The sequence below is a fragment of the Giraffa tippelskirchi genome, chromosome 11 (genome assembly GCF_054371585.1).
Source record: "Giraffa tippelskirchi isolate mGirTip1 chromosome 11, T2T-mGirTip1v1.2.pri, whole genome shotgun sequence".
NCBI classification, from domain to species: domain Eukaryota; kingdom Metazoa; phylum Chordata; class Mammalia; order Artiodactyla; family Giraffidae; genus Giraffa; species Giraffa tippelskirchi.
In genome coordinates, this window is record NC_137285.1 from 76,860,294 (window position 1) to 76,885,757 (window position 25,464).

At 54.1% G+C, this 25,464-nt stretch overlaps 3 protein-coding genes and 1 long non-coding RNA gene across 4 annotated transcripts in view; 3 read left to right on the forward strand and 1 right to left on the reverse strand.

Annotated features, from left to right (window-relative positions):
- Positions 1–25,464, forward strand: part of LOC145527590 (uncharacterized) — a 123,839-nt gene that overhangs the window by 72,618 nt on the left and 25,757 nt on the right. The window lies entirely within an intron of this gene.
- LOC145527557 (uncharacterized) lies at positions 2,103–5,459 on the forward strand. The gene is made up of 3 exons (XM_081545660.1): positions 2,103–3,843; positions 4,243–4,555; positions 4,807–5,459. Exons 1-3 carry the CDS (start codon positions 3,433–3,435, stop codon positions 5,079–5,081), a joined length of 999 nt encoding a protein of 332 aa, XP_081401786.1. The 5' UTR covers positions 2,103–3,432; the 3' UTR covers positions 5,082–5,459.
- On the forward strand, positions 8,703–13,088 carry LOC145527549 (uncharacterized). The gene is made up of 3 exons (XM_081545651.1): positions 8,703–11,472; positions 11,872–12,184; positions 12,436–13,088. The coding sequence occupies exons 1-3, from the start codon at positions 11,062–11,064 to the stop codon at positions 12,708–12,710; spliced, it is 999 nt and encodes a 332-aa protein (XP_081401777.1). The 5' UTR covers positions 8,703–11,061; the 3' UTR covers positions 12,711–13,088.
- Positions 20,639–24,776, reverse strand: LOC145527643 (uncharacterized). Its single transcript, XR_014069814.1, has 2 exons — positions 23,469–24,776; positions 20,639–22,849 (listed from the first exon to the last, which is right to left on the reverse strand). It is a non-coding gene; the product is annotated as an uncharacterized LOC145527643 (long non-coding RNA).

Below are 25,464 nucleotides of genomic sequence, written 5' to 3' on the forward strand. Positions count from 1 at the left end.
GCGGACCTCAAGCCCCTCCCACTGCTGGAGCCTGACCTCCCCCGGCCCCACCCCTTCCCCTACCCCAGCAGGACGAGAGCTCGTCTTCCCCTGGCTTCCAACGTGAGGCCCGGCCCTGGGCCCCGATTGGGCACTGCCCCAGCCCGGAGCCAATCACAGTGGCCAGGGAGGTGGAACGCACCAATTGGCCAGGGCCAGGTCATGTGACCATACTCCCCAGGAAACTCAAAGATTACCAAGGTTCTCTAAGAAACCAATGAACAAAATTATCCACTAAAGGCAAACCATAATTTTTAATGAGGCCAATGTCACAGAAAAAAAAAAAAATGCTCCACAATAAACTGCTCAAGGAAGCTACTAAATAAACTTTCAGAAAAGTTTAGTAGTTTTTTTTTTTTTTAAAATAGGGTGACGGAGAGCTATACCTTTCCCATCTATGTGAATTTAGGTTTAAACTAGATTTCCCTTGGCTATTATATAAGACAAAAAAACCCACATCACCCACTTTCACTCCCCCCCACCCCCAAAATGTGTTTCAATCTATTGAATTTTTGTGTCCTCAGTTGTGTCTGATTCACGGCAACTCACCAACTCTACACAGCCAGGCTCTTCCGTCCATGGAATTCAGGGCAATTTTTTCTGTCCCAGTAAATGCCCACCCTGGGTGATCCAAAGGCAAGGGCTCCGAGGCTCCTGAGAGACTAACTCCTTTCAGCTGAGCACAGAGCTGGCTCCTCACTGGGATGCCTGTGGCCTGGGGCTCCCAGAGGGGAGAGCAGCACTCGCCCCACCGTGTGGTCACTGCTGGAAGTGCAGGCTGCTCCTCACTCCCCCTTGACAGTGTCCCTGAGGGCAGAACAGTGTGAATCGAATCAAGGTGGAAATGCAAACTCCAATGCAACCAACCTTCCACAAGGTCTCCAAAACCACTCAGGAACAGGGAATTGGAAACTGCAGGGGATGACATGAATGGAGATGGAGACTTGACACCTTACACCGAGTTCACTTCCAGTTATCCCTAGACAAACTTTCCATGAAAACTTGTCACAAATCTAGAAGAACAATGAGCAGAAACCGGACACGTGCTTTGAGTCTTCACACACAAAACTAAAAGGCAGTCCACAAAAAAAACCCAGAGAATACAGTGGACTTTGCAAAATCAAAGATATCTACTGTGGGAAAGACCTCATGACAAAAGCAAAAGACAGGTCATACATCGCGAGACGAATGAGTGGAAACACAAAGCTTATCAAGGATGTGTCTCCAAACAGACAAAGAACGCCAACACAACAAGCCTGTGAAAACTAGGGAAAGGTCTGAAGGGACACCAGACGGAGGAAGACACACACAGAGTATCCCGGATGATGTCCAGCACTGAGGGCCTGAAGAAACAACAGTCTAGTTGCACCCCCTCAGGCCTGTGTGACCGTGGATGAGGCCTCTGTTTCCCGGTGGCTCTGAGACATGGACAGGGAGGAAGGGGAAGAGAAGTCACTTGCGTTTCTAATACTCACAGCAAAGTCTTCCAATGAGAAGGGAATTATCACCCCCACTGACAATGCCATTCACTGAAGTGATATCCACGAGTCCATCTACCCCAGAAGGGAAGGATGGACCTGTTCTCACAAAACGGCGAGAGATGGAAGGAGGAAGATCAAGCCCACACCAATCACTGGAAAGAGAAGCTGTGCTCAGGGCTTGAAAGAATTCCTACTGGGAAAATCATGTCACAGCCCCACATGGCAATCCACAGCTTCCATGCTATTCCTCCCAAAATGCCAATGCATTTTCGCACCGAACAAAGAATTGCAAAAGGGGTACGGAAACAGAAAAGAGCCTACATTGTCAATACAATCCGACGAAAAAGCCCCGATACGGACATCCAAGGTTGTGTGAAAGGAAATTAGACGACCAAACTAGGATCCTCAGGAGAGTATCGGAGAAGGCAATGGCGACCCACTCCAGTACTCTTGCCTGGAAAATGTCCTGGACGGAGGAGCCTGGTAGGCTACAGGCCATGGGGTCTTGCAGAGTCAGACACGACTGAAGTGACTTAGCCGCAGCAGCAGCAGCAGGACAGTATGCTATTGGGAATACAACAACACACACAGATCCAGATCGATGGAATAAAGTTGAGGGTCCAGAAACAAACCCCAGCATCCATGGTCAACTCATCTCTGACACAGACGGTGAGAATATCCAAATGGGAACAAGAAAGCCTCTTCAATCAATGTCCATGGGAAAACCAGACAGCTACATCTGAAGAACGCTATTGGGTTTGATCTCATACCACCTCAATATCGGGGAAAAACCTCACCCTAAAGACTGATGTCATGAGATAGCTAGAAAGAAGCGTAGGTCAAAGGCTCCTTAACATCAGAGTCTCCTTGCCATTTGCTGGGCGGAGGTCGAAATGGGTCTCTTCAAGTAAGGGAAAGAGGTAAACGAAGTACACCACTGGGTTTCCATCCAATGGAACCTATTCACAACAGAGAGGCTAAGCATTCACAAATGCAAAAGATAGGAAACGGAACACGAGAGACTCCTTGCAAGTGGTGTATCTGAGAAGGGGTTCATATGGAAAGAGACGAAGAATGCACAGCACTCAGATTCCAAGAAACACCACCACCACCCTTGACCCTTCCCCCATGACCAACTCTGACCTAAAGCCTTTCTCTCCCTCTAACCTATCCCTAAAACATAACCCTCATCTAATCATATACATGTGCATCCCTAGCATCCATCCATCCATCCACACACGAGAGAGAAAGAGGAAGACACAGACGGAATTGAGAAAGGAAAAGAGAGGGACACAGCCAGAGAGAGACACGGAACCAAAGAGAGGAAAGGAGTCGATGGTCCAGACTATTCCTCAATCTGTCTCGAAGGTAGAAGCAATGACAGCGCCCTTCCACCCCAGAAGGGGGAAAAGGACGGAAGGTTTGGAGAGGAAAAGACAAGAACGCAGGGAGCCATTAGAAGCTCAGCCACCCGCAGAAGCCGAGCTGGGACCCTTGAACAGAATCTCAATGGAAACAGAGGACCAGAAAGTTGGCTACTCTTTTCTATAAGAGAGGGAGACCTTCGAGTCTTCCTTTCGGTCCTCCAACTTGGATGCGGGGTCTCAAAACAGTCAGGAGGGGGAGTGCCTTTTCCTGGGTTCCACGGCGCATCCAGGCCTCGTTCTGCCCCATTCTGTGCTGTGTCAGCCCTGGATGGAATCTTTCTTTCTGAAGTCTCAGCGCACGAGCTCCACGTGATATCGGCCCCAGGTGGAAAGGCATGGAGCTGCTCGTAGGCCGACAGACCTAGGAAGCAGATGGGAGAATGACCCCCACTCTGCAGATGGAGAGACTGGGGCAACCCTGAGGGGCATATGCTTGTCCAGGGCCACACCACTTATGAGAAGAAGGAGCCTGGTCTGAGAGCAGCATGGTCCTCGGAGCTCAGGCCCTGGCTGAACCCAGGCCTCCCCAGGGCTGTGGGCTGGGCCGTGTGGGTGTCATTGTGCCTGCACATGGCCTAAGGGGGGTGGTCGAGCAGTCAGAAACCCAGAGATTCCCTTGGGAAGTTTTGAGGAAGGGACCTCAGCACGAACCCCAGGAAATGATGTCACCTGCCGGCAACAGAACCCAACAGAACCCGCAATCCGGGTATCCAGGCCTCCAGAGCGGAGAGGAGCCCCCAGCCAGATCACTTGCTGCCAAGATGTTCTGCTGTTTGCCCCTGCCCAGAGGCCGGGGCCTCAGGAGAGCTCACAGGCAGTGTGCGTGGGCACCCTGTCGACGTTGGCTCAGGACACCCCCGAGAGGCCTCTGGCCCTTTGCCCGGAGAAACAGAAAGGTAACACGGGGAGCCCCAGGCCGGGCCAGGCCACCTCTCCCATGCCACCCGGAAACACCGGGTCCTTTGCCTGTGTGTGGGGATGCGGGTTTCTCGGGCTGTGTCTCCCTCAAGGAAGCCCAGGCGGATGTGGGGTCAGAAGCCTGTGGACAAGTTGTGCCCACACCCCAGGGGAGAGCAGGCTGGGCGGGATGGGGAGAGTGTGGGCAGCGCCGACCGGCCAGGCTGACCTCACACCCTCAGATGGGTCTCTTTCCTCCCGGGTGGGGATCTGAGCAGACACACGTCTCTGACCCTTCTGGGAAGAGAAGTTCGAGCAGGCAGAAGCAGCGGCTCCACTGGCCAGGCCCAGCTCGGAAAACTCCCAGCATGGCTGGCTGACGGTCACTGTCGTTGCAGAGCTTCCCACGTGATGAGGCCGAGGACGGGGACACCCCATCCAGCTCCCAGAGGGAGGGGTCGGAGCACCACCCGCCCGCCCGTGAGGCCCAGTGCAGGCTCCAGGTCAGCGTGCCCACGGAGGCATCAGCCCCACCGGGGGAGACGCGGAGGTGGGGAAGGCCTGCTGCCGAGACACCGCCCAGGATACAGCCGGCGGCCCAGTCTGAGGCTTCCACGGAGCTCAGCACACCCGGCTCCGACCCAGAGTCCAGAGAACCCCGGCCTCTGAGGCACCAGGAGGACCTGGAGCCCAGCACGCCACAGCACAGAGGTGAGGACGCTGGGGCTGGTGCACGGGAGTGTGTGGGGAGGGGTGCTGAGCTACACAGGGACGAGTCCTCGAAAGCTGCTGCTGGGCCTGCAGCAAGCGCTGGCCTCACACCCCCCGCCCCCCATCTTGCACACTTCAGTCCCAAAAGACATCTGACGCTGGGTATTCTTTGGGAACCTCTTGGAACGTTTCTGTCCCGGGGTACGCACATGCCAAGGCTGGCCTGTGGGCAAACTTTGCTTCTCCCCCAGCTCTAGCACTGGCCTCCAACTGGAACCAGGCTCCACTTCCCAGACCTGTCCCCACACAGGTGGTGGCTCCAGGTGCAGGACCCAGGGATCCACCGAGGGCAGATGGAGAAGCGAGACTTGCCCTCGCAGAGACACCAGGCCAGCTGGGTACTGGCCAGCACACCGGGCAGATCGGATCTCCGTGCCTGCAGGACCCCCAGCCCCAGGCACTGATGTCCCACCCCCTCAGCGAGAACCTCCACCTCCACGTGCACCTCTACCTGCTCGGGCTTTAGCAAGAGAACCCGAGGCAGAGGAAGAGTCACCGCCTCGGCAGGGAGAGCCTGCCCTGGCTCCCGCGCAACACCCAGACGCCCACGATGACTCACCCAGCCCTGCAGGGAGAAAGAGCCCCCGCTCTGGACAGAGACCCAGAGCCCTTACCGGAAACACCACGTCCAGGGGAGCGGTCGGCTCTGCAGCCTCCATCCCTGTCTGCTCACCGTGGATGCCGGCAACTCGGTCTGCCCCCAGGGGACATGGAGTTCCTTTCCCCTGAACTGCTTTGCATGTGGTTTGTTTCCACCTTTCTGGTGATGTTTTATTTTTTGTATGGTTTCCTGGATTTTTGTTGGTTAAGTTGGGATTAGTAAACTGTTTCATCATTGTTGCAATCTGGGAACACTGTTGTGTAACTCTGGTGATACTGTGTTACCATCACCACTTTGTAGTTTCAGACCCGTTCCATCTTTATGCCCCACCCCCCAACAAAGCCTGGATTCAAGGCAAGCACGCCCTGTTCATCCCTCCCCCCGATCCTGAACACAATTTCATCTTTTCTTTCTGCATTCCTTCCTATATTCTTGGTGTCCCCAATCAATGACTCTCAGCGAAATGACTGAAGGAGTGTTTTTCGGACTCTCCACCTACTGTAAGACTCCATTGGAGAGTTCTCATTTTTATGTCATTTGAACTAGCCTTTGATAGCTGAAAGGACGGTGTACGTCCTTTCAAGATACCATGTGCCAAACGAAGCCCTTTTGGCAACTGCCATCATTATCTCCAGGCAGGCATTGCTGTTTGAAGGGTGACATCTCAGCCAGAAGGCAGAGGCTGAGCTCCTCTTGTTGCACCAGCTCCCAAAAGAAGCCAAGAAAGGGAGCTGGAACAACAAACCACCCCCATGCCCAGGAAAGCGTTCTTCATGACAGAAGGCTAGAAAATGACCCAACATCCTTGTGGCCCAGAACCACTCTAGAAAATCACTGTTCCATAAAAAAGAGAAACACATGGGAAGTTCCAAGGAGAGGCAATGCCCATGGCCAGTGTACTTGAGAGACGGCCTGACCGCTCCGGGGAAGACACGCACCGACGGAACCCCTTGGGAAACAGCAGTGATAGTCCTCACCGTCGTAAGGGTTTCCTCTGGGGACAACCTGCCCTGGGCACCACACGAGGGAGCAGACCGGCTTCTCTTCCTCTGCCCCCACACCATTCACTCATGAAGGCAGCTCAGGTGTTCTCATGCCCTGCCTGCCTGCCTGCCTGGCTCATCCGTGAGCTGTGACCACCTCCAGGCTAGGACTCCACCTTTTCCTCTCTGTGTACCGTGAATCTGCACACAGTGGGCTTTCAGAACCTTAGGAGACTTGAGCCATTCCCGCTCGAGCCAGAACCCTCCCCAGGAAGGAAAACAGCTGTGGAGTCATTTTGGCCCCAGCACTGGTTCCGAAAGCCTGGCGGCTCCTACAGCCTCTACGGTGTGAAGAGGGAGGTCCCTTTTGACAGAGCTTTCCGGCTCTCAGATCTAAGCTGTTGTTTCACTGTCAGCTGTGTCTCTTCCGTTGCAGCCAGGTGGGCCACGCTGCTCCAAAGGAGCTCACAAGCTGAGTTTCAAGGGAGGACAGGGATGGCTACAACGTGCTGCAAACTGAGTGAGGGTCCCCACAATCCTCAGCAAAGGTCTGTGGTGTGCAAGTGGGGAGTAGAGGGCCCCCAAGTTCCAAAGGAAGGGAGGTAGTCAGGAGCTAAAGCCCTTGGCTGCTGTGGTAGCAGCTGCAGATGGCAGCCCGTCCACAGTGCACTTCAAATGAGGTCATATGAGCGGGACTCTGGAAATGGCTCCGAAATCGAGAGAAAGGGGTCAGGGTATGTGGGAATCCGGCGGGGGTGGGGGGTGGATGAAGGAAGGTGTCCCTCCTATCTCCAGTGCAATTTGGTTTGGTGAGTCTCAAAGCTACCAGATGGCACTTCCCAAGTCAGGCCCCCGCAGGAATCAGGGTGGGCTGCCTGCCTCGGGCCCTGCCACAGGGACAAGCCACACCAGTGGCCTCCCTGAGCTCCAATGGCCGGATCTGGGGGGTTCTGTCTGGGTGCACACCTCCTTGCTGTGGCCAAGTTCCCCCCTTCTCTGAGCACCAGCTTCATCCTCTCGAATGAGGACATCAATTGCTACCTTGGCACGTTACTCTCTTCATCCTGTGAAGACTCATTAGGCTTATCCTACAATTACTAGCTGGCCCGAAGAGATATCTCCTGAATCCAGCTTAAGCTGGAGTCTCCCAGGCTCATCTGGCATGTCTTCCCTGAAGTCTGCCAAAACCCACACCCTTGCATTTCCAGGGACTCGCCTTAGCCAGCCGGGCAGAAAACCAGCATGCTTCAAACAAGCTGACAGACAAGCGGGAGAGGACTCACGGGCAGACGGCTTCCCTCAGGTCTCGGGTGGAGCTCTGGGACCACAGCAGCAACGGGCCATCCCAGCCCCTGGGCTCAGCAGCGCCCTCATTCTCAGGCCGGCGGCTCTGCCCTGAGGGGAGCAGGAACGTCACCAACTGCCGCAGGCGGACCTCAAGCCCCTCCCACTGCTGGAGCCTGACCTCCCCCGGCCCCACCCCTTCCCCTACCCCAGCAGGACGAGAGCTCGTCTTCCCCTGGCTTCCAACGTGAGGCCCGGCCCTGGGCCCCGATTGGGCACTGCCCCAGCCCGGAGCCAATCACAGTGGCCAGGGAGGTGGAACGCACCAATTGGCCAGGGCCAGGTCATGTGACCATACTCCCCAGGAAACTCAAAGATTACCAAGGTTCTCTAAGAAACCAATGAACAAAATTATCCACTAAAGGCAAACCATAATTTTTAATGAGGCCAATGTCACAGAAAAAAAAAAAAAATGCTCCACAATAAACTGCTCAAGGAAGCTACTAAATAAACTTTCAGAAAAGTTTAGTAGTTTTTTTTTTTTTTAAAATAGGGTGACGGAGAGCTATACCTTTCCCATCTATGTGAATTTAGGTTTAAACTAGATTTCCCTTGGCTATTATATAAGACAAAAAAACCCACATCACCCACTTTCACTCCCCCCCACCCCCAAAATGTGTTTCAATCTATTGAATTTTTGTGTCCTCAGTTGTGTCTGATTCACGGCAACTCACCAACTCTACACAGCCAGGCTCTTCCGTCCATGGAATTCAGGGCAATTTTTTCTGTCCCAGTAAATGCCCACCCTGGGTGATCCAAAGGCAAGGGCTCCGAGGCTCCTGAGAGACTAACTCCTTTCAGCTGAGCACAGAGCTGGCTCCTCACTGGGATGCCTGTGGCCTGGGGCTCCCAGAGGGGAGAGCAGCACTCGCCCCACCGTGTGGTCACTGCTGGAAGTGCAGGCTGCTCCTCACTCCCCCTTGACAGTGTCCCTGAGGGCAGAACAGTGTGAATCGAATCAAGGTGGAAATGCAAACTCCAATGCAACCAACCTTCCACAAGGTCTCCAAAACCACTCAGGAACAGGGAATTGGAAACTGCAGGGGATGACATGAATGGAGATGGAGACTTGACACCTTACACCGAGTTCACTTCCAGTTATCCCTAGACAAACTTTCCATGAAAACTTGTCACAAATCTAGAAGAACAATGAGCAGAAACCGGACACGTGCTTTGAGTCTTCACACACAAAACTAAAAGGCAGTCCACAAAAAAAACCCAGAGAATACAGTGGACTTTGCAAAATCAAAGATATCTACTGTGGGAAAGACCTCATGACAAAAGCAAAAGACAGGTCATACATCGCGAGACGAATGAGTGGAAACACAAAGCTTATCAAGGATGTGTCTCCAAACAGACAAAGAACGCCAACACAACAAGCCTGTGAAAACTAGGGAAAGGTCTGAAGGGACACCAGACGGAGGAAGACACACACAGAGTATCCCGGATGATGTCCAGCACTGAGGGCCTGAAGAAACAACAGTCTAGTTGCACCCCCTCAGGCCTGTGTGACCGTGGATGAGGCCTCTGTTTCCCGGTGGCTCTGAGACATGGACAGGGAGGAAGGGGAAGAGAAGTCACTTGCGTTTCTAATACTCACAGCAAAGTCTTCCAATGAGAAGGGAATTATCACCCCCACTGACAATGCCATTCACTGAAGTGATATCCACGAGTCCATCTACCCCAGAAGGGAAGGATGGACCTGTTCTCACAAAACGGCGAGAGATGGAAGGAGGAAGATCAAGCCCACACCAATCACTGGAAAGAGAAGCTGTGCTCAGGGCTTGAAAGAATTCCTATTGGGAAAATCATGTCACAGCCCCACATGGCAATCCACAGCTTCCATGCTATTCCTCCCAAAATGCCAATGCATTTTCGCACCGAACAAAGAATTGCAAAAGGGGTACGGAAACAGAAAAGAGCCTACATTGTCAATACAATCCGACGAAAAAGCCCCGATACGGACATCCAAGGTTGTGTGAAAGGAAATTAGACGACCAAACTAGGATCCTCAGGAGAGTATCGGAGAAGGCAATGGCGACCCACTCCAGTACTCTTGCCTGGAAAATGTCCTGGACGGAGGAGCCTGGTAGGCTACAGGCCATGGGGTCTTGCAGAGTCAGACACGACTGAAGTGACTTAGCCGCAGCAGCAGCAGCAGGACAGTATGCTATTGGGAATACAACAACACACACAGATCCAGATCGATGGAATAAAGTTGAGGGTCCAGAAACAAACCCCAGCATCCATGGTCAACTCATCTCTGACACAGACGGTGAGAATATCCAAATGGGAACAAGAAAGCCTCTTCAATCAATGTCCATGGGAAAACCAGACAGCTACATCTGAAGAACGCTATTGGGTTTGATCTCATACCACCTCAATATCGGGGAAAAACCTCACCCTAAAGACTGATGTCATGAGATAGCTAGAAAGAAGCGTAGGTCAAAGGCTCCTTAACATCAGAGTCTCCTTGCCATTTGCTGGGCGGAGGTCGAAATGGGTCTCTTCAAGTAAGGGAAAGAGGTAAACGAAGTACACCACTGGGTTTCCATCCAATGGAACCTATTCACAACAGAGAGGCTAAGCATTCACAAATGCAAAAGATAGGAAACGGAACACGAGAGACTCCTTGCAAGTGGTGTATCTGAGAAGGGGTTCATATGGAAAGAGACGAAGAATGCACAGCACTCAGATTCCAAGAAACACCACCACCACCCTTGACCCTTCCCCCATGACCAACTCTGACCTAAAGCCTTTCTCTCCCTCTAACCTATCCCTAAAACATAACCCTCATCTAATCATATACATGTGCATCCCTAGCATCCATCCATCCATCCACACACGAGAGAGAAAGAGGAAGACACAGACGGAATTGAGAAAGGAAAAGAGAGGGACACAGCCAGAGAGAGACACGGAACCAAAGAGAGGAAAGGAGTCGATGGTCCAGACTATTCCTCAATCTGTCTCGAAGGTAGAAGCAATGACAGCGCCCTTCCACCCCAGAAGGGGGAAAAGGACGGAAGGTTTGGAGAGGAAAAGACAAGAACGCAGGGAGCCATTAGAAGCTCAGCCACCCGCAGAAGCCGAGCTGGGACCCTTGAACAGAATCTCAATGGAAACAGAGGACCAGAAAGTTGGCTACTCTTTTCTATAAGAGAGGGAGACCTTCGAGTCTTCCTTTCGGTCCTCCAACTTGGATGCGGGGTCTCAAAACAGTCAGGAGGGGGAGTGCCTTTTCCTGGGTTCCACGGCGCATCCAGGCCTCGTTCTGCCCCATTCTGTGCTGTGTCAGCCCTGGATGGAATCTTTCTTTCTGAAGTCTCAGCGCACGAGCTCCACGTGATATCGGCCCCAGGTGGAAAGGCATGGAGCTGCTCGTAGGCCGACAGACCTAGGAAGCAGATGGGAGAATGACCCCCACTCTGCAGATGGAGAGACTGGGGCAACCCTGAGGGGCATATGCTTGTCCAGGGCCACACCACTTATGAGAAGAAGGAGCCTGGTCTGAGAGCAGCATGGTCCTCGGAGCTCAGGCCCTGGCTGAACCCAGGCCTCCCCAGGGCTGTGGGCTGGGCCGTGTGGGTGTCATTGTGCCTGCACATGGCCTAAGGGGGGTGGTCGAGCAGTCAGAAACCCAGAGATTCCCTTGGGAAGTTTTGAGGAAGGGACCTCAGCACGAACCCCAGGAAATGATGTCACCTGCCGGCAACAGAACCCAACAGAACCCGCAATCCGGGTATCCAGGCCTCCAGAGCGGAGAGGAGCCCCCAGCCAGATCACTTGCTGCCAAGATGTTCTGCTGTTTGCCCCTGCCCAGAGGCCGGGGCCTCAGGAGAGCTCACAGGCAGTGTGCGTGGGCACCCTGTCGACGTTGGCTCAGGACACCCCCGAGAGGCCTCTGGCCCTTTGCCCGGAGAAACAGAAAGGTAACACGGGGAGCCCCAGGCCGGGCCAGGCCACCTCTCCCATGCCACCCGGAAACACCGGGTCCTTTGCCTGTGTGTGGGGATGCGGGTTTCTCGGGCTGTGTCTCCCTCAAGGAAGCCCAGGCGGATGTGGGGTCAGAAGCCTGTGGACAAGTTGTGCCCACACCCCAGGGGAGAGCAGGCTGGGCGGGATGGGGAGAGTGTGGGCAGCGCCGACCGGCCAGGCTGACCTCACACCCTCAGATGGGTCTCTTTCCTCCCGGGTGGGGATCTGAGCAGACACACGTCTCTGACCCTTCTGGGAAGAGAAGTTCGAGCAGGCAGAAGCAGCGGCTCCACTGGCCAGGCCCAGCTCGGAAAACTCCCAGCATGGCTGGCTGACGGTCACTGTCGTTGCAGAGCTTCCCACGTGATGAGGCCGAGGACGGGGACACCCCATCCAGCTCCCAGAGGGAGGGGTCGGAGCACCACCCGCCCGCCCGTGAGGCCCAGTGCAGGCTCCAGGTCAGCGTGCCCACGGAGGCATCAGCCCCACCGGGGGAGACGCGGAGGTGGGGAAGGCCTGCTGCCGAGACACCGCCCAGGATACAGCCGGCGGCCCAGTCTGAGGCTTCCACGGAGCTCAGCACACCCGGCTCCGACCCAGAGTCCAGAGAACCCCGGCCTCTGAGGCACCAGGAGGACCTGGAGCCCAGCACGCCACAGCACAGAGGTGAGGACGCTGGGGCTGGTGCACGGGAGTGTGTGGGGAGGGGTGCTGAGCTACACAGGGACGAGTCCTCGAAAGCTGCTGCTGGGCCTGCAGCAAGCGCTGGCCTCACACCCCCCGCCCCCCATCTTGCACACTTCAGTCCCAAAAGACATCTGACGCTGGGTATTCTTTGGGAACCTCTTGGAACGTTTCTGTCCCGGGGTACGCACATGCCAAGGCTGGCCTGTGGGCAAACTTTGCTTCTCCCCCAGCTCTAGCACTGGCCTCCAACTGGAACCAGGCTCCACTTCCCAGACCTGTCCCCACACAGGTGGTGGCTCCAGGTGCAGGACCCAGGGATCCACCGAGGGCAGATGGAGAAGCGAGACTTGCCCTCGCAGAGACACCAGGCCAGCTGGGTACTGGCCAGCACACCGGGCAGATCGGATCTCCGTGCCTGCAGGACCCCCAGCCCCAGGCACTGATGTCCCACCCCCTCAGCGAGAACCTCCACCTCCACGTGCACCTCTACCTGCTCGGGCTTTAGCAAGAGAACCCGAGGCAGAGGAAGAGTCACCGCCTCGGCAGGGAGAGCCTGCCCTGGCTCCCGCGCAACACCCAGACGCCCACGATGACTCACCCAGCCCTGCAGGGAGAAAGAGCCCCCGCTCTGGACAGAGACCCAGAGCCCTTACCGGAAACACCACGTCCAGGGGAGCGGTCGGCTCTGCAGCCTCCATCCCTGTCTGCTCACCGTGGATGCCGGCAACTCGGTCTGCCCCCAGGGGACATGGAGTTCCTTTCCCCTGAACTGCTTTGCATGTGGTTTGTTTCCACCTTTCTGGTGATGTTTTATTTTTTGTATGGTTTCCTGGATTTTTGTTGGTTAAGTTGGGATTAGTAAACTGTTTCATCATTGTTGCAATCTGGGAACACTGTTGTGTAACTCTGGTGATACTGTGTTACCATCACCACTTTGTAGTTTCAGACCCGTTCCATCTTTATGCCCCACCCCCCAACAAAGCCTGGATTCAAGGCAAGCACGCCCTGTTCATCCCTCCCCCCGATCCTGAACACAATTTCATCTTTTCTTTCTGCATTCCTTCCTATATTCTTGGTGTCCCCAATCAATGACTCTCAGCGAAATGACTGAAGGAGTGTTTTTCGGACTCTCCACCTACTGTAAGACTCCATTGGAGAGTTCTCATTTTTATGTCATTTGAACTAGCCTTTGATAGCTGAAAGGACGGTGTACGTCCTTTCAAGATACCATGTGCCAAACGAAGCCCTTTTGGCAACTGCCATCATTATCTCCAGGCAGGCATTGCTGTTTGAAGGGTGACATCTCAGCCAGAAGGCAGAGGCTGAGCTCCTCTTGTTGCACCAGCTCCCAAAAGAAGCCAAGAAAGGGAGCTGGAACAACAAACCACCCCCATGCCCAGGAAAGCGTTCTTCATGACAGAAGGCTAGAAAATGACCCAACATCCTTGTGGCCCAGAACCACTCTAGAAAATCACTGTTCCATAAAAAAGAGAAACACATGGGAAGTTCCAAGGAGAGGCAATGCCCATGGCCAGTGTACTTGAGAGACGGCCTGACCGCTCCGGGGAAGACACGCACCGACGGAACCCCTTGGGAAACAGCAGTGATAGTCCTCACCGTCGTAAGGGTTTCCTCTGGGGACAACCTGCCCTGGGCACCACACGAGGGAGCAGACCGGCTTCTCTTCCTCTGCCCCCACACCATTCACTCATGAAGGCAGCTCAGGTGTTCTCATGCCCTGCCTGCCTGCCTGCCTGGCTCATCCGTGAGCTGTGACCACCTCCAGGCTAGGACTCCACCTTTTCCTCTCTGTGTACCGTGAATCTGCACACAGTGGGCTTTCAGAACCTTAGGAGACTTGAGCCATTCCCGCTCGAGCCAGAACCCTCCCCAGGAAGGAAAACAGCTGTGGAGTCATTTTGGCCCCAGCACTGGTTCCGAAAGCCTGGCGGCTCCTACAGCCTCTACGGTGTGAAGAGGGAGGTCCCTTTTGACAGAGCTTTCCGGCTCTCAGATCTAAGCTGTTGTTTCACTGTCAGCTGTGTCTCTTCCGTTGCAGCCAGGTGGGCCACGCTGCTCCAAAGGAGCTCACAAGCTGAGTTTCAAGGGAGGACAGGGATGGCTACAACGTGCTGCAAACTGAGTGAGGGTCCCCACAATCCTCAGCAAAGGTCTGTGGTGTGCAAGTGGGGAGTAGAGGGCCCCCAAGTTCCAAAGGAAGGGAGGTAGTCAGGAGCTAAAGCCCTTGGCTGCTGTGGTAGCAGCTGCAGATGGCAGCCCGTCCACAGTGCACTTCAAATGAGGTCATATGAGCGGGACTCTGGAAATGGCTCCGAAATCGAGAGAAAGGGGTCAGGGTATGTGGGAATCCGGCGGGGGTGGGGGGTGGATGAAGGAAGGTGTCCCTCCTATCTCCAGTGCAATTTGGTTTGGTGAGTCTCAAAGCTACCAGATGGCACTTCCCAAGTCAGGCCCCCGCAGGAATCAGGGTGGGCTGCCTGCCTCGGGCCCTGCCACAGGGACAAGCCACACCAGTGGCCTCCCTGAGCTCCAATGGCCGGATCTGGGGGGTTCTGTCTGGGTGCACACCTCCTTGCTGTGGCCAAGTTCCCCCTTCTCTGAGCACCAGCTTCATCCTCTCGAATGAGGACATCAATTGCTACCTTGGCACGTTACTCTCTTCATCCTGTGAAGACTCATTAGGCTTATCCTACAATTACTAGCTGGCCCGAAGAGATATCTCCTGAATCCAGCTTAAGCTGGAGTCTCCCAGGCTCATCTGGCATGTCTTCCCTGAAGTCTGCCAAAACCCACACCCTTGCATTTCCAGGGACTCCCCTTAGCCAGCTGGGCAGAAAACCCAGCATGCTTCAAACAAGCTGACAGACAAGCGGGAGAGGACTCACGGGCAGACGGCTTCCCTCAGGTCTCGGGTGGAGCTCTGGGACCACAGCAGCAACGGGCCATCCCAGCCCCTGGGCTCAGCAGCACCCTCATTCTCAGGCCGGCGGCTCTGCCCTGAGGGGAGCAGGAACGTCACCAACTGCCGCAGGCGGACCTCAAGCCCCTCCCACTGCTGGAGCCTGACCTCCCCCGGCCCCACCCCTTCCCCTACCCCAGCAGGACGAGAGCTCGTCTTCCCCTGGCTTCCAACGTGAGGCCCGGCCCTGGGCCCCGATTGGGCACTGCCCCAGCCCGGAGCCAATCACAGTGGCCAGGGAGGTGGAACGCACCGATTGGCCAGGGCCAGGTCATGTGACCATACTCCCCAGGAAACTCAAAGATTACCAAGGTTCTCTAAGAAACCAATGAACAAAATTATCCACTAAAGGCAAACCATAATTTTTAATGAGGCCAATGTCACAGAAAAAAAAAAATGCTCCACAATAAACTGCTCAAGGAAGCTACTAAATAAACTTTCAGAAAAGTTTAGTAGTTTTGTTTTTTTTAAAATAGGGTGACGGAGAGCTATACCTTTCCCATCTATGTGAATTTAGGTTTAAACTAGATTTCCCTTGGCTATTATATAAGACAAAAAAACCCACATCACCCACTTTCACTCCCCCCCACCCCCAAAATGTGTTTCAATCTATTGAATTTTTGTGTCCTCAGTTGTGTCTGATTCACGGCAACTCACCAACTCTACACAGCCAGGCTCTTCCGTCCATGGAATTCAGGGCAATTTTTTCTGTCCCAGTAAATGCCCACCCTGGGTGATCCAAAGGCAAGGGCTCCGAGGCTCCTGAGAGACTAACTCCTTTCAGCTGAGCACAGAGCTGGCTCCTCACTGGGATGCCTGTGGCCTGGGGCTCCCAGAGGGGAGAGCAGCACTCGCCCCACCGTGTGGTCACTGCTGGAAATGCAGGCTGCTCCTCACTCCCCCTTGACAGTGTCCCTGAGGGCAGAACAGTGTGAATCGAATCAAGGTGGAAATGCAAACTCCAATGCAACCAACCTTCCACAAGGTCTCCAAAACCACTCAGGAACAGGGAATTGGAAACTGCAGGGGATGACATGAATGGAGATGGAGACTTGACACCTTACACCGAGTTCACTTCCAGTTATCCCTAGACAAACTTTCCATGAAAACTTGTCACAAATCTAGAAGAACAATGAGCAGAAACCGGACACGTGCTTTGAGTCTTCACACACAAAACTAAAAGGCAGTCCACAAAAAAAACCCAGAGAATACAGTGGACTTTGCAAAATCAAAGATATCTACTGTGGGAAAGACCTCATTACAAAAGCAAAAGACAGGTCATACATCGCGAGACGAATGAGTGGAAACACAAAGCTTATCAAGGATGTGTCTCCAAACAGACAAAGAACGCCAACACAACAAGCCTGTGAAAACTAGGGAAAGGTCTGAAGGGACACCAGACGGAGGAAGACACACACAGAGTATCCCGGATGATGTCCAGCACTGAGGGCCTGAAGAAACAACAGTCTAGTTGCACCCCCTCAGGCCTGTGTGACCGTGGATGAGGCCTCTGTTTCCCGGTGGCTCTGAGACATGGACAGGGAGGAAGGGGAAGAGAAGTCACTTGCGTTTCTAATACTCACAGCAAAGTCTTCCAATGAGAAGGGAATTATCACCCCCACTGACAATGCCATTCACTGAAGTGATATCCACGAGTCCATCTACCCCAGAAGGGAAGGATGGACCTGTTCTCACAAAACGGCGAGAGATGGAAGGAGGAAGATCAAGCCCACACCAATCACTGGAAAGAGAAGCTGTGCTCAGGGCTTGAAAGAATTCCTATTGGGAAAATCATGTCACAGCCCCACATGGCAATCCACAGCTTCCATGCTATTCCTCCCAAAATGCCAATGCATTTTCGCACCGAACAAAGAATTGCAAAAGGGGTACGGAAACAGAAAAGAGCCTACATTGTCAATACAATCCGACGAAAAAGCCCCGATACGGACATCCAAGGTTGTGTGAAAGGAAATTAGACGACCAAACTAGGATCCTCAGGAGAGTATCGGAGGAGGCAATGGCGACCCACTCCAGTACTCTTGCCTGGAAAATGTCCTGGACGGAGGAGCCTGGTAGGCTGCAGGCCACGGGGTCATGCAGAGTCAGACACGACTGAAGTGACTTAGCCGCAGCAGCAGCAGCAGGACAGTATGCTATTGGGAATACAACAACACACACAGATCCAGATCGATGGAATAAAGTTGAGGGTCCAGAAACAAACCCCAGCATCCATGGTCAACTCATCTCTGACACAGACGGGGAGAATATCCAAATGGGAACAAGAAAGCCTCTTCAATCAATGTCCATGGGAAAACCAGACAGCTACATCTGAAGAACGCTATTGGGTTTGATCTCATACCACCTCAATATCGGGGAAAAACCTCACCCTAAAGACTGATGTCATGAGATAGCTAGAAAGAAGCGTAGGTCAAAGGCTCCTTAACATCAGAGTCTCCTTGCCATTTGCTGGGCGGAGGTCGAAATGGGTCTCTTCAAGTAAGGGAAAGAGGTAAACGAAGTACACCACTGGGTTTCCATCCAATGGAACCTCTTCACAACGGAGAAGCTAAGCATTCACAAATGCAAAAGATAGGAAACGGAACACGAGAGACTCCTTGCAAGTGGTGTATCTGAGAAGGGGTTCATATGGAAAGAGACGAAGAATGCACAGCACTCAGATTCCAAGAAACACCACCACCACCCTTGACCCTTCCCCCATGACCAACTCTGACCTAAAGCCTTTCTCTCCCTCTAACCTATCCCTAAAACATAACCCTCATCTAATCATATACATGTGCATCCCTAGCATCCATCCATCCATCCACACACGAGAGAGAAAGAGGAAGACACAGACGGAATTGAGAAAGGAAAAGAGAGGGACACAGCCAGAGAGAGACACGGAACCAAAGAGAGGAAAGGAGTCGATGGTCCAGACTTTTCCTCAATCTGTCTCGAAGGTAGAAGCAATGACAGCGCCCTTCCACCCCAGAAGGGGGAAAAGGACGGAAGGTTTGGAGAGGAAAAGACAAGAACGCAGGGAGCCATTAGAAGCTCAGCCACCCGCAGAAGCCGAGCTGGGACCCTTGAACAGAATCTCAATGGAAACAGAGGACCAGAAAGTTGGCTACTCTTTTCTATAAGAGAGGGAGACCTTCGAGTCTTCCTTTTGGTCCTCCAACTTGGATGCGGGGTCTCAAAACAGTCAGGAGGGGGAGTGCCTTTTCCTGGGTTCCACGGCGCATCCAGGCCTCGTTCTGCCCCATTCTGTGCTGTGTCAGCCCTGGATGGAATCTTTCTTTCTGAAGTCTCAGCGCACGAGCTCCACGTGATATCGGCCCCAGGTGGAAAGGCATGGAGCTGCTCGTAGGCCGACAGACCTAGGAAGCAGATGGGAGAATGACCCCCACTCTGCAGATGGAGAGACTGGGGCAACCCTGAGGGGCATATGCTTGTCCAGGGCCACACCACTTATGAGAAGAAGGAGCCTGGTCTGAGAGCAGCATGGTCCTCGGAGCTCAGGCCCTGGCTGAACCCAGGCCTCCCCAGGGCTGTGGGCTGGGCCGTGTGGGTGTCATTGTGCCTGCACATGGCCTAAGGGGGGTGGTCGAGCAGTCAGAAACCCAGAGATTCCCTTGGGAAGTTTTGAGGAAGGGACCTCAGCACGAACCCCAGGAAATGATGTCACCTGCCGGCAACAGAACCCAACAGAACCCGCAATCCGGGTATCCAGGCCTCCAGAGCGGAGAGGAGCCCCCAGCCAGATCACTTGCTGCCAAGATGTTCTGCTGTTTGCCCCTGCCCAGAGGCCGGGGCCTCAGGAGAGCTCACAGGCAGTGTGCGTGGGCACCCTGTCGACGTTGGCTCAGGACACCCCCGAGAGGCCTCTGGCCCTTTGCCCGGAGAAACAGAAAGGTAACACGGGGAGCCCCAGGCCGGGCCAGGCCACCTCTCCCATGCCACCCGGAAACACCGGGTCCTTTGCCTGTGTGTGGGGATGCGGGTTTCTCGGGCTGTGTCTCCCTCAAGGAAGCCCAGGCGGATGTGGGGTCAGAAGCCTGTGGACAAGTTGTGTCCACACCCCAGGGGAGAGCAGGCTGGGCGGGATGGGGAGAGTGTGGGCAGCGCCGACCGGCCAGGCTGACCTCACACCCTCAGATGGGTCTCTTTCCTCCCGGGTGGGGATCTGAGCAGACACACGTCTCTGACCCTTCTGGGAAGAGAAGTTCGAGCAGGCAGAAGCAGCGGCTCCACTGGCCAGGCCCAGCTCGGAAAACTCCCAGCATGGCTGGCTGACGGTCACTGTCGTTGCAGAGCTTCCCACGTGATGAGGCCGAGGACGGGGACACCCCATCCAGCTCCCAGAGGGAGGGGTCGGAGCACCACCCGCCCGCCCGTGAGGCCCAGTGCAGGCTCCAGGTCAGCGTGCCCACGGAGGCATCAGCCCCACCGGGGGAGACGCGGAGGTGGGGAAGGCCTGCTGCCGAGACACCGCCCAGGATACAGCCGGCGGCCCAGTCTGAGGCTTCCACGGAGCTCAGCACACCCGGCTCCGACCCAGAGTCCAGAGAACCCCGGCCTCTGAGGCACCAGGAGGACCTGGAGCCCAGCACGCCACAGCACAGAGGTGAGGACGCTGGGGCTGGTGCACGGGAGTGTGTGGGGAGGGGTGCTGAGCTACACAGGGACGAGTCCTCGAAAGCTGCTGCTGGGCCTGCAGCAAGCGCTGGCCTCACACCCCCCGCCCCCCATCTTGCACACTTCAGTCCCAAAAGACATCTGACGCTGGGTATTCTTTGGGAACCTCTTGGAACGTTTCTGTCCCGGGGTACGCACATGCCAAGGCTGGCCTGTGGGCAAACTTTGCTTCTCCCCCAGCTCTAGCACTGGCCTCCAACTGGAACCAGGCTCCACTTCCCAGACCTGTCCCCACACAGGTGGTGGCTCCAGGTGCAGGACCCAGGGATCCACCGAGGGCAGATGGAGAAGCGAGACTTGCCCTCGCAGAGACACCAGGCCAGCTGGGTACTGGCCAGCACACCGGGCAGATCGGATCTCCGTGCCTGCAGGACCCCCAGCCCCAGGCACTGATGTCCCACCCCCTCAGCGAGAACCTCCACCTCCACGTGCACCTCTACCTGCTCGGGCTTTAGCAAGAGAACCCGAGGCAGAGGAAGAGTCACCGCCTCGGCAGGGAGAGCCTGCCCTGGCTCCCGCGCAACACCCAGATGCCCACGATGACTCACCCAGCCCTGCAGGGAGAAAGAGCCCCCGCTCTGGACAGAGACCCAGAGCCCTTACCGGAAACACCACGTCCAGGGGAGCGGTCGGCTCTGCAGCCTCCATCCCTGTCTGCTCACCGTGGATGCCGGCAACTCGGTCTGCCCCCAGGGGACATGGAGTTCCTTTCCCCTGAACTGCTTTGCATGTGGTTTGTTTCCACCTTTCTGGTGATGTTTTATTTTTTGTATGGTTTCCTGTATTTTTGTTGGTTAAGTTGGGATTAGTAAACTTTTTCATCATTGTTGCAATCTGGGAACACTGTTGTGTAACTCTGGTGATACTGTGTTACCATCACCACTTTGTAGTTTCAGACCCGTTCCATCTTTATGCCCCACCCCCCAACAAAGCCTGGATTCAAGGCAAGCACGCCCTGTTCATCCCTCCCCCCGATCCTGAACACAATTTCATCTTTTCTTTCTGCATTCCTTCCTATATTCTTGGTGTCCCCAATCAGTGACTCTCAGCGAAATGACTGAAGGAGTGTTTTTCGGACTCTCCACCTACTGTAAGACTCCATTGGAGAGTTCTCATTTTTATGTCATTTGAACTAGCCTTTGATAGCTGAAAGGACGGTGTACGTCCTTTCAAGATACCATGTGCCAAACGAAGCCCTTTTGGCAACTGCCATCATTATCTCCAGGCAGGCATTGCTGTTTGAAGGGTGACATCTCAGCCAGAAGGCAGAGGCTGAGCTCCTCTTGTTGCACCAGCTCCCAAAAGAAGCCAAGAAAGGGAGCTGGAACAACAAACCACCCCCATGCCCAGGAAAGCGTTCTTCATGACAGAAGGCTAGAAAATGACCCAACATCCTTGTGGCCCAGAACCACTCTAGAAAATCACTGTTCCATAAAAAAGAGAAACACATGGGAAGTTCCAAGGAGAGGCAATGCCCATGGCCAGTGTACTTGAGAGACGGCCTGACCGCTCCGGGGAAGACACGCACCGACGGAACCCCTTGGGAAACAGCAGTGATAGTCCTCACCGTCGTAAGGGTTTCCTCTGGGGACAACCTGCCCTGGGCACCACACGAGGGAGCAGACCGGCTTCTCTTCCTCTGCCCCCACACCATTCACTCATGAAGGCAGCTCAGGTGTTCTCATGCCCTGCCTGCCTGCCTGCCTGGCTCATCCGTGAGCTGTGACCACCTCCAGGCTAGGACTCCACCTTTTCCTCTCTGTGTACCGTGAATCTGCACACAGTGGGCTTTCAGAACCTTAGGAGACTTGAGCCATTCCCACTCGAGCCAGAACCCTCCCCAGGAAGGAAAACAGCTGTGGAGTCATTTTGGCCCCAGCACTGGTTCCGAAAGCCTGGCGGCTCCTACAGCCTCTACGGTGTGAAGAGGGAGGTCCCTTTTGACAGAGCTTTCCGGCTCTCAGATCTAAGCTGTTGTTTCACTGTCAGCTGTGTCTCTTCCGTTGCAGCCAGGTGGGCCACGCTGCTCCAAAGGAGCTCACAAGCTGAGTTTCAAGGGAGGACAGGGATGGCTACAACGTGCTGCAAACTGAGTGAGGGTCCCCACAATCCTCAGCAAAGGTCTGTGGTGTGCAAGTGGGGAGTAGAGGGCCCCCAAGTTCCAAAGGAAGGGAGGTAGTCGGGAGCTAAAGCCCTTGGCTGCTGTGGTAGCAGCTGCAGATGGCAGCCCGTCCACAGTGCACTTCAAATGAGGTCATATGAGCGGGACTCTGGAAATGGCTCCGAAATCGAGAGAAAGGGGTCAGGGTATGTGGGAATCCGGCGGGGGTGGGGGGTGGATGAAGGAAGGTGTCCCTCCTCTCTCCAGTGCAATTTGGTTTGGTGAGTCTCAAAGCTACCAGATGGCACTTCCCAAGTCAGGCCCCCGCAGGAATCAGGGTGGGCTGCCTGCCTCGGGCCCTGCCACAGGGACAAGCCACACCAGTGGCCTCCCTGAGCTCCAATGGCCGGATCTGGGGGGTTCTGTCTGGGTGCACACCTCCTTGCTGTGGCCAAGTTCCCCCCTTCTCTGAGCACCAGCTTCATCCTCTCGAATGAGGACATCAATTGCTACCTTGGCACGTTACTCTCTTCATCCTGTGAAGACTCATTAGGCTTATCCTACAATTACTAGCTGGCCCGAAGAGATATCTCCTGAATCCAGCTTAAGCTGGAGTCTCCCAGGCTCATCTGGCATGTCTTCCCTGAAGTCTGCCAAAACCCACACCCTTGCATTTCCAGGGACTCCCCTTAGCCAGCTGGGCAGAAAACCCAGCATGCTTCAAACAAGCTGACAGACAAGCGGGAGAGGACTCACGGGCAGACGGCTTCCCTCAGGTCTCGTGTGGAGCTCTGGGACCACAGCAGCAACGGGCCATCCCAGGCCCTGGGCTCAGCAGCGCCCTCATTCTCAGGCCGGCGGCTCTGCCCTGAGGGGAGCAGGAACGTCACCAACTGCCGCAGGCGGACCTCAAGCCCCTCCCACTGCTGGAGCCTGACCTCCCCCGGCCCCACCCCTTCCCCTACCCCAGCAGGACGAGAGCTCGTCTTCCCCTGGCTTCCAACGTGAGGCCCGGCCCTGGGCCCCGATTGGGCACTGCCCCAGCCCGGAGCCAATCACAGTGGCCAGGGAGGTGGAACGCACCGATTGGCCAGGGCCAGGTCATGTGACCATACTCCCCAGGAAACTCAAAGATTACCAAGGTTCTCTAAGAAACCAATGAACAAAATTATCCACTAAAGGCAAACCATAATTTTTAATGAGGCCAATGTCACAGAAAAAAAAAAATGCTCCACAATAAACTGCTCAAGGAAGCTACTAAATAAACTTTGAGAAAAGTTTAGTAGTTTTGTTTTTTTTAAAATAGGGTGACGGAGAGCTATACCTTTCCCATCTATGTGAATTTAGGTTTAAACTAGATTTCCCTTGGCTATTATATAAGACAAAAAAACCCACATCACCCACTTTCACTCCCCCCCACCCCCAAAATGTGTTTCAATCTATTGAATTTTTGTGTCCTCAGTTGTGTCTGATTCACGGCAACTCACCAACTCTACACAGCCAGGCTCTTCCGTCCATGGAATTCAGGGCAATTTTTTCTGTCCCAGTAAATGCCCACCCTGGGTGATCCAAAGGCAAGGGCTCCGAGGCTCCTGAGAGACTAACTCCTTTCAGCTGAGCACAGAGCTGGCTCCTCACTGGGATGCCTGTGGCCTGGGGCTCCCAGAGGGGAGAGCAGCACTCGCCCCACCGTGTGGTCACTGCTGGAAGTGCAGGCTGCTCCTCACTCCCCCTTGACAGTGTCCCTGAGGGCAGAACAGTGTGAATCGAATCAAGGTGGAAATGCAAACTCCAATGCAACCAACCTTCCCACAAGATCTCCAAAACCACTCAGGAACAGGGAATTGGAAACTGCAGGGGATGACATGAATGGAGATGGAGACTTGACACCTTACACCGAGTTCACTTCCAGTTATCCCTAGACAAACTTTCCATGAAAACTTGTCACAAATCTAGAAGAACAATGAGCAGAAACCGGACACGTGCTTTGAGTCTTCACACACAAAACTAAAAGGCAGTCCACAAAAAAAACCCAGAGAATACAGTGGACTTTGCAAAATCAAAGATATCTACTGTGGGAAAGACCTCATTACAAAAGCAAAAGACAGGTCATACATCGCGAGACGAATGAGTGGAAACACAAAGCTTATCAAGGATGTGTCTCCAAACAGACAAAGAACGCCAACACAACAAGCCTGTGAAAACTAGGGAAAGGTCTGAAGGGACACCAGACGGAGGAAGACACACACAGAGTATCCCGGATGATGTCCAGCACTGAGGGCCTGAAGAAACAACAGTCTAGTTGCACCCCCTCAGGCCTGTGTGACCGTGGATGAGGCCTCTGTTTCCCGGTGGCTCTGAGACATGGACAGGGAGGAAGGGGAAGAGAAGTCACTTGCGTTTCTAATACTCACAGCAAAGTCTTCCAATGAGAAGGGAATTATCACCCCCACTGACAATGCCATTCACTGAAGTGATATCCACGAGTCCATCTACCCCAGAAGGGAAGGATGGACCTGTTCTCACAAAACGGCGAGAGATGGAAGGAGGAAGATCAAGCCCACACCAATCACTGGAAAGAGAAGCTGTGCTCAGGGCTTGAAAGAATTCCTATTGGGAAAATCATGTCACAGCCCCACATGGCAATCCACAGCTTCCATGCTATTCCTCCCAAAATGCCAATGCATTTTCGCACCGAACAAAGAATTGCAAAAGGGGTACGGAAACAGAAAAGAGCCTACATTGTCAATACAATCCGACGAAAAAGCCCCGATACGGACATCCAAGGTTGTGTGAAAGGAAATTAGACGACCAAACTAGGATCCTCAGGAGAGTATCGGAGGAGGCAATGGCGACCCACTCCAGTACTCTTGCCTGGAAAATGTCCTGGACGGAGGAGCCTGGTAGGCTGCAGGCCACGGGGTCATGCAGAGTCAGACACGACTGAAGTGACTTAGCCGCAGCAGCAGCAGCAGGACAGTATGCTATTGGGAATACAACAACACACACAGATCCAGATCGATGGAATAAAGTTGAGGGTCCAGAAACAAACCCCAGCATCCATGGTCAACTCATCTCTGACACAGACGGGGAGAATATCCAAATGGGAACAAGAAAGCCTCTTCAATCAATGTCCATGGGAAAACCAGACAGCTACATCTGAAGAACGCTATTGGGTTTGATCTCATACCACCTCAATATCGGGGAAAAACCTCACCCTAAAGACTGATGTCATGAGATAGCTAGAAAGAAGCGTAGGTCAAAGGCTCCTTAACATCAGAGTCTCCTTGCCATTTGCTGGGCGGAGGTCGAAATGGGTCTCTTCAAGTAAGGGAAAGAGGTAAACGAAGTACACCACTGGGTTTCCATCCAATGGAACCTCTTCACAACGGAGAAGCTAAGCATTCACAAATGCAAAAGATAGGAAACGGAACACGAGAGACTCCTTGCAAGTGGTGTATCTGAGAAGGGGTTCATATGGAA

Excerpts from the sequence above, each read along its gene's own strand:
- LOC145527557 (XM_081545660.1), top strand. The coding sequence starts at position 3,433 with ATGGTCCTCGGAGCTCAGGCCCTGGCTGAACCCAGGCCTCCCCAGGGC. Across the intron at positions 3,844-4,242 it reads TTGCCCGGAGAAACAGAAAG|AGCTTCCCACGTGATGAGGC; the intron begins GTAACACGGGGA and ends CTGTCGTTGCAG. Across the intron at positions 4,556-4,806 it reads CAGCACGCCACAGCACAGAG|CTCTAGCACTGGCCTCCAAC; the intron begins GTGAGGACGCTG and ends CTTCTCCCCCAG.
- LOC145527549 (XM_081545651.1), top strand. The coding sequence starts at position 11,062 with ATGGTCCTCGGAGCTCAGGCCCTGGCTGAACCCAGGCCTCCCCAGGGC. Across the intron at positions 11,473-11,871 it reads TTGCCCGGAGAAACAGAAAG|AGCTTCCCACGTGATGAGGC; the intron begins GTAACACGGGGA and ends CTGTCGTTGCAG. Across the intron at positions 12,185-12,435 it reads CAGCACGCCACAGCACAGAG|CTCTAGCACTGGCCTCCAAC; the intron begins GTGAGGACGCTG and ends CTTCTCCCCCAG.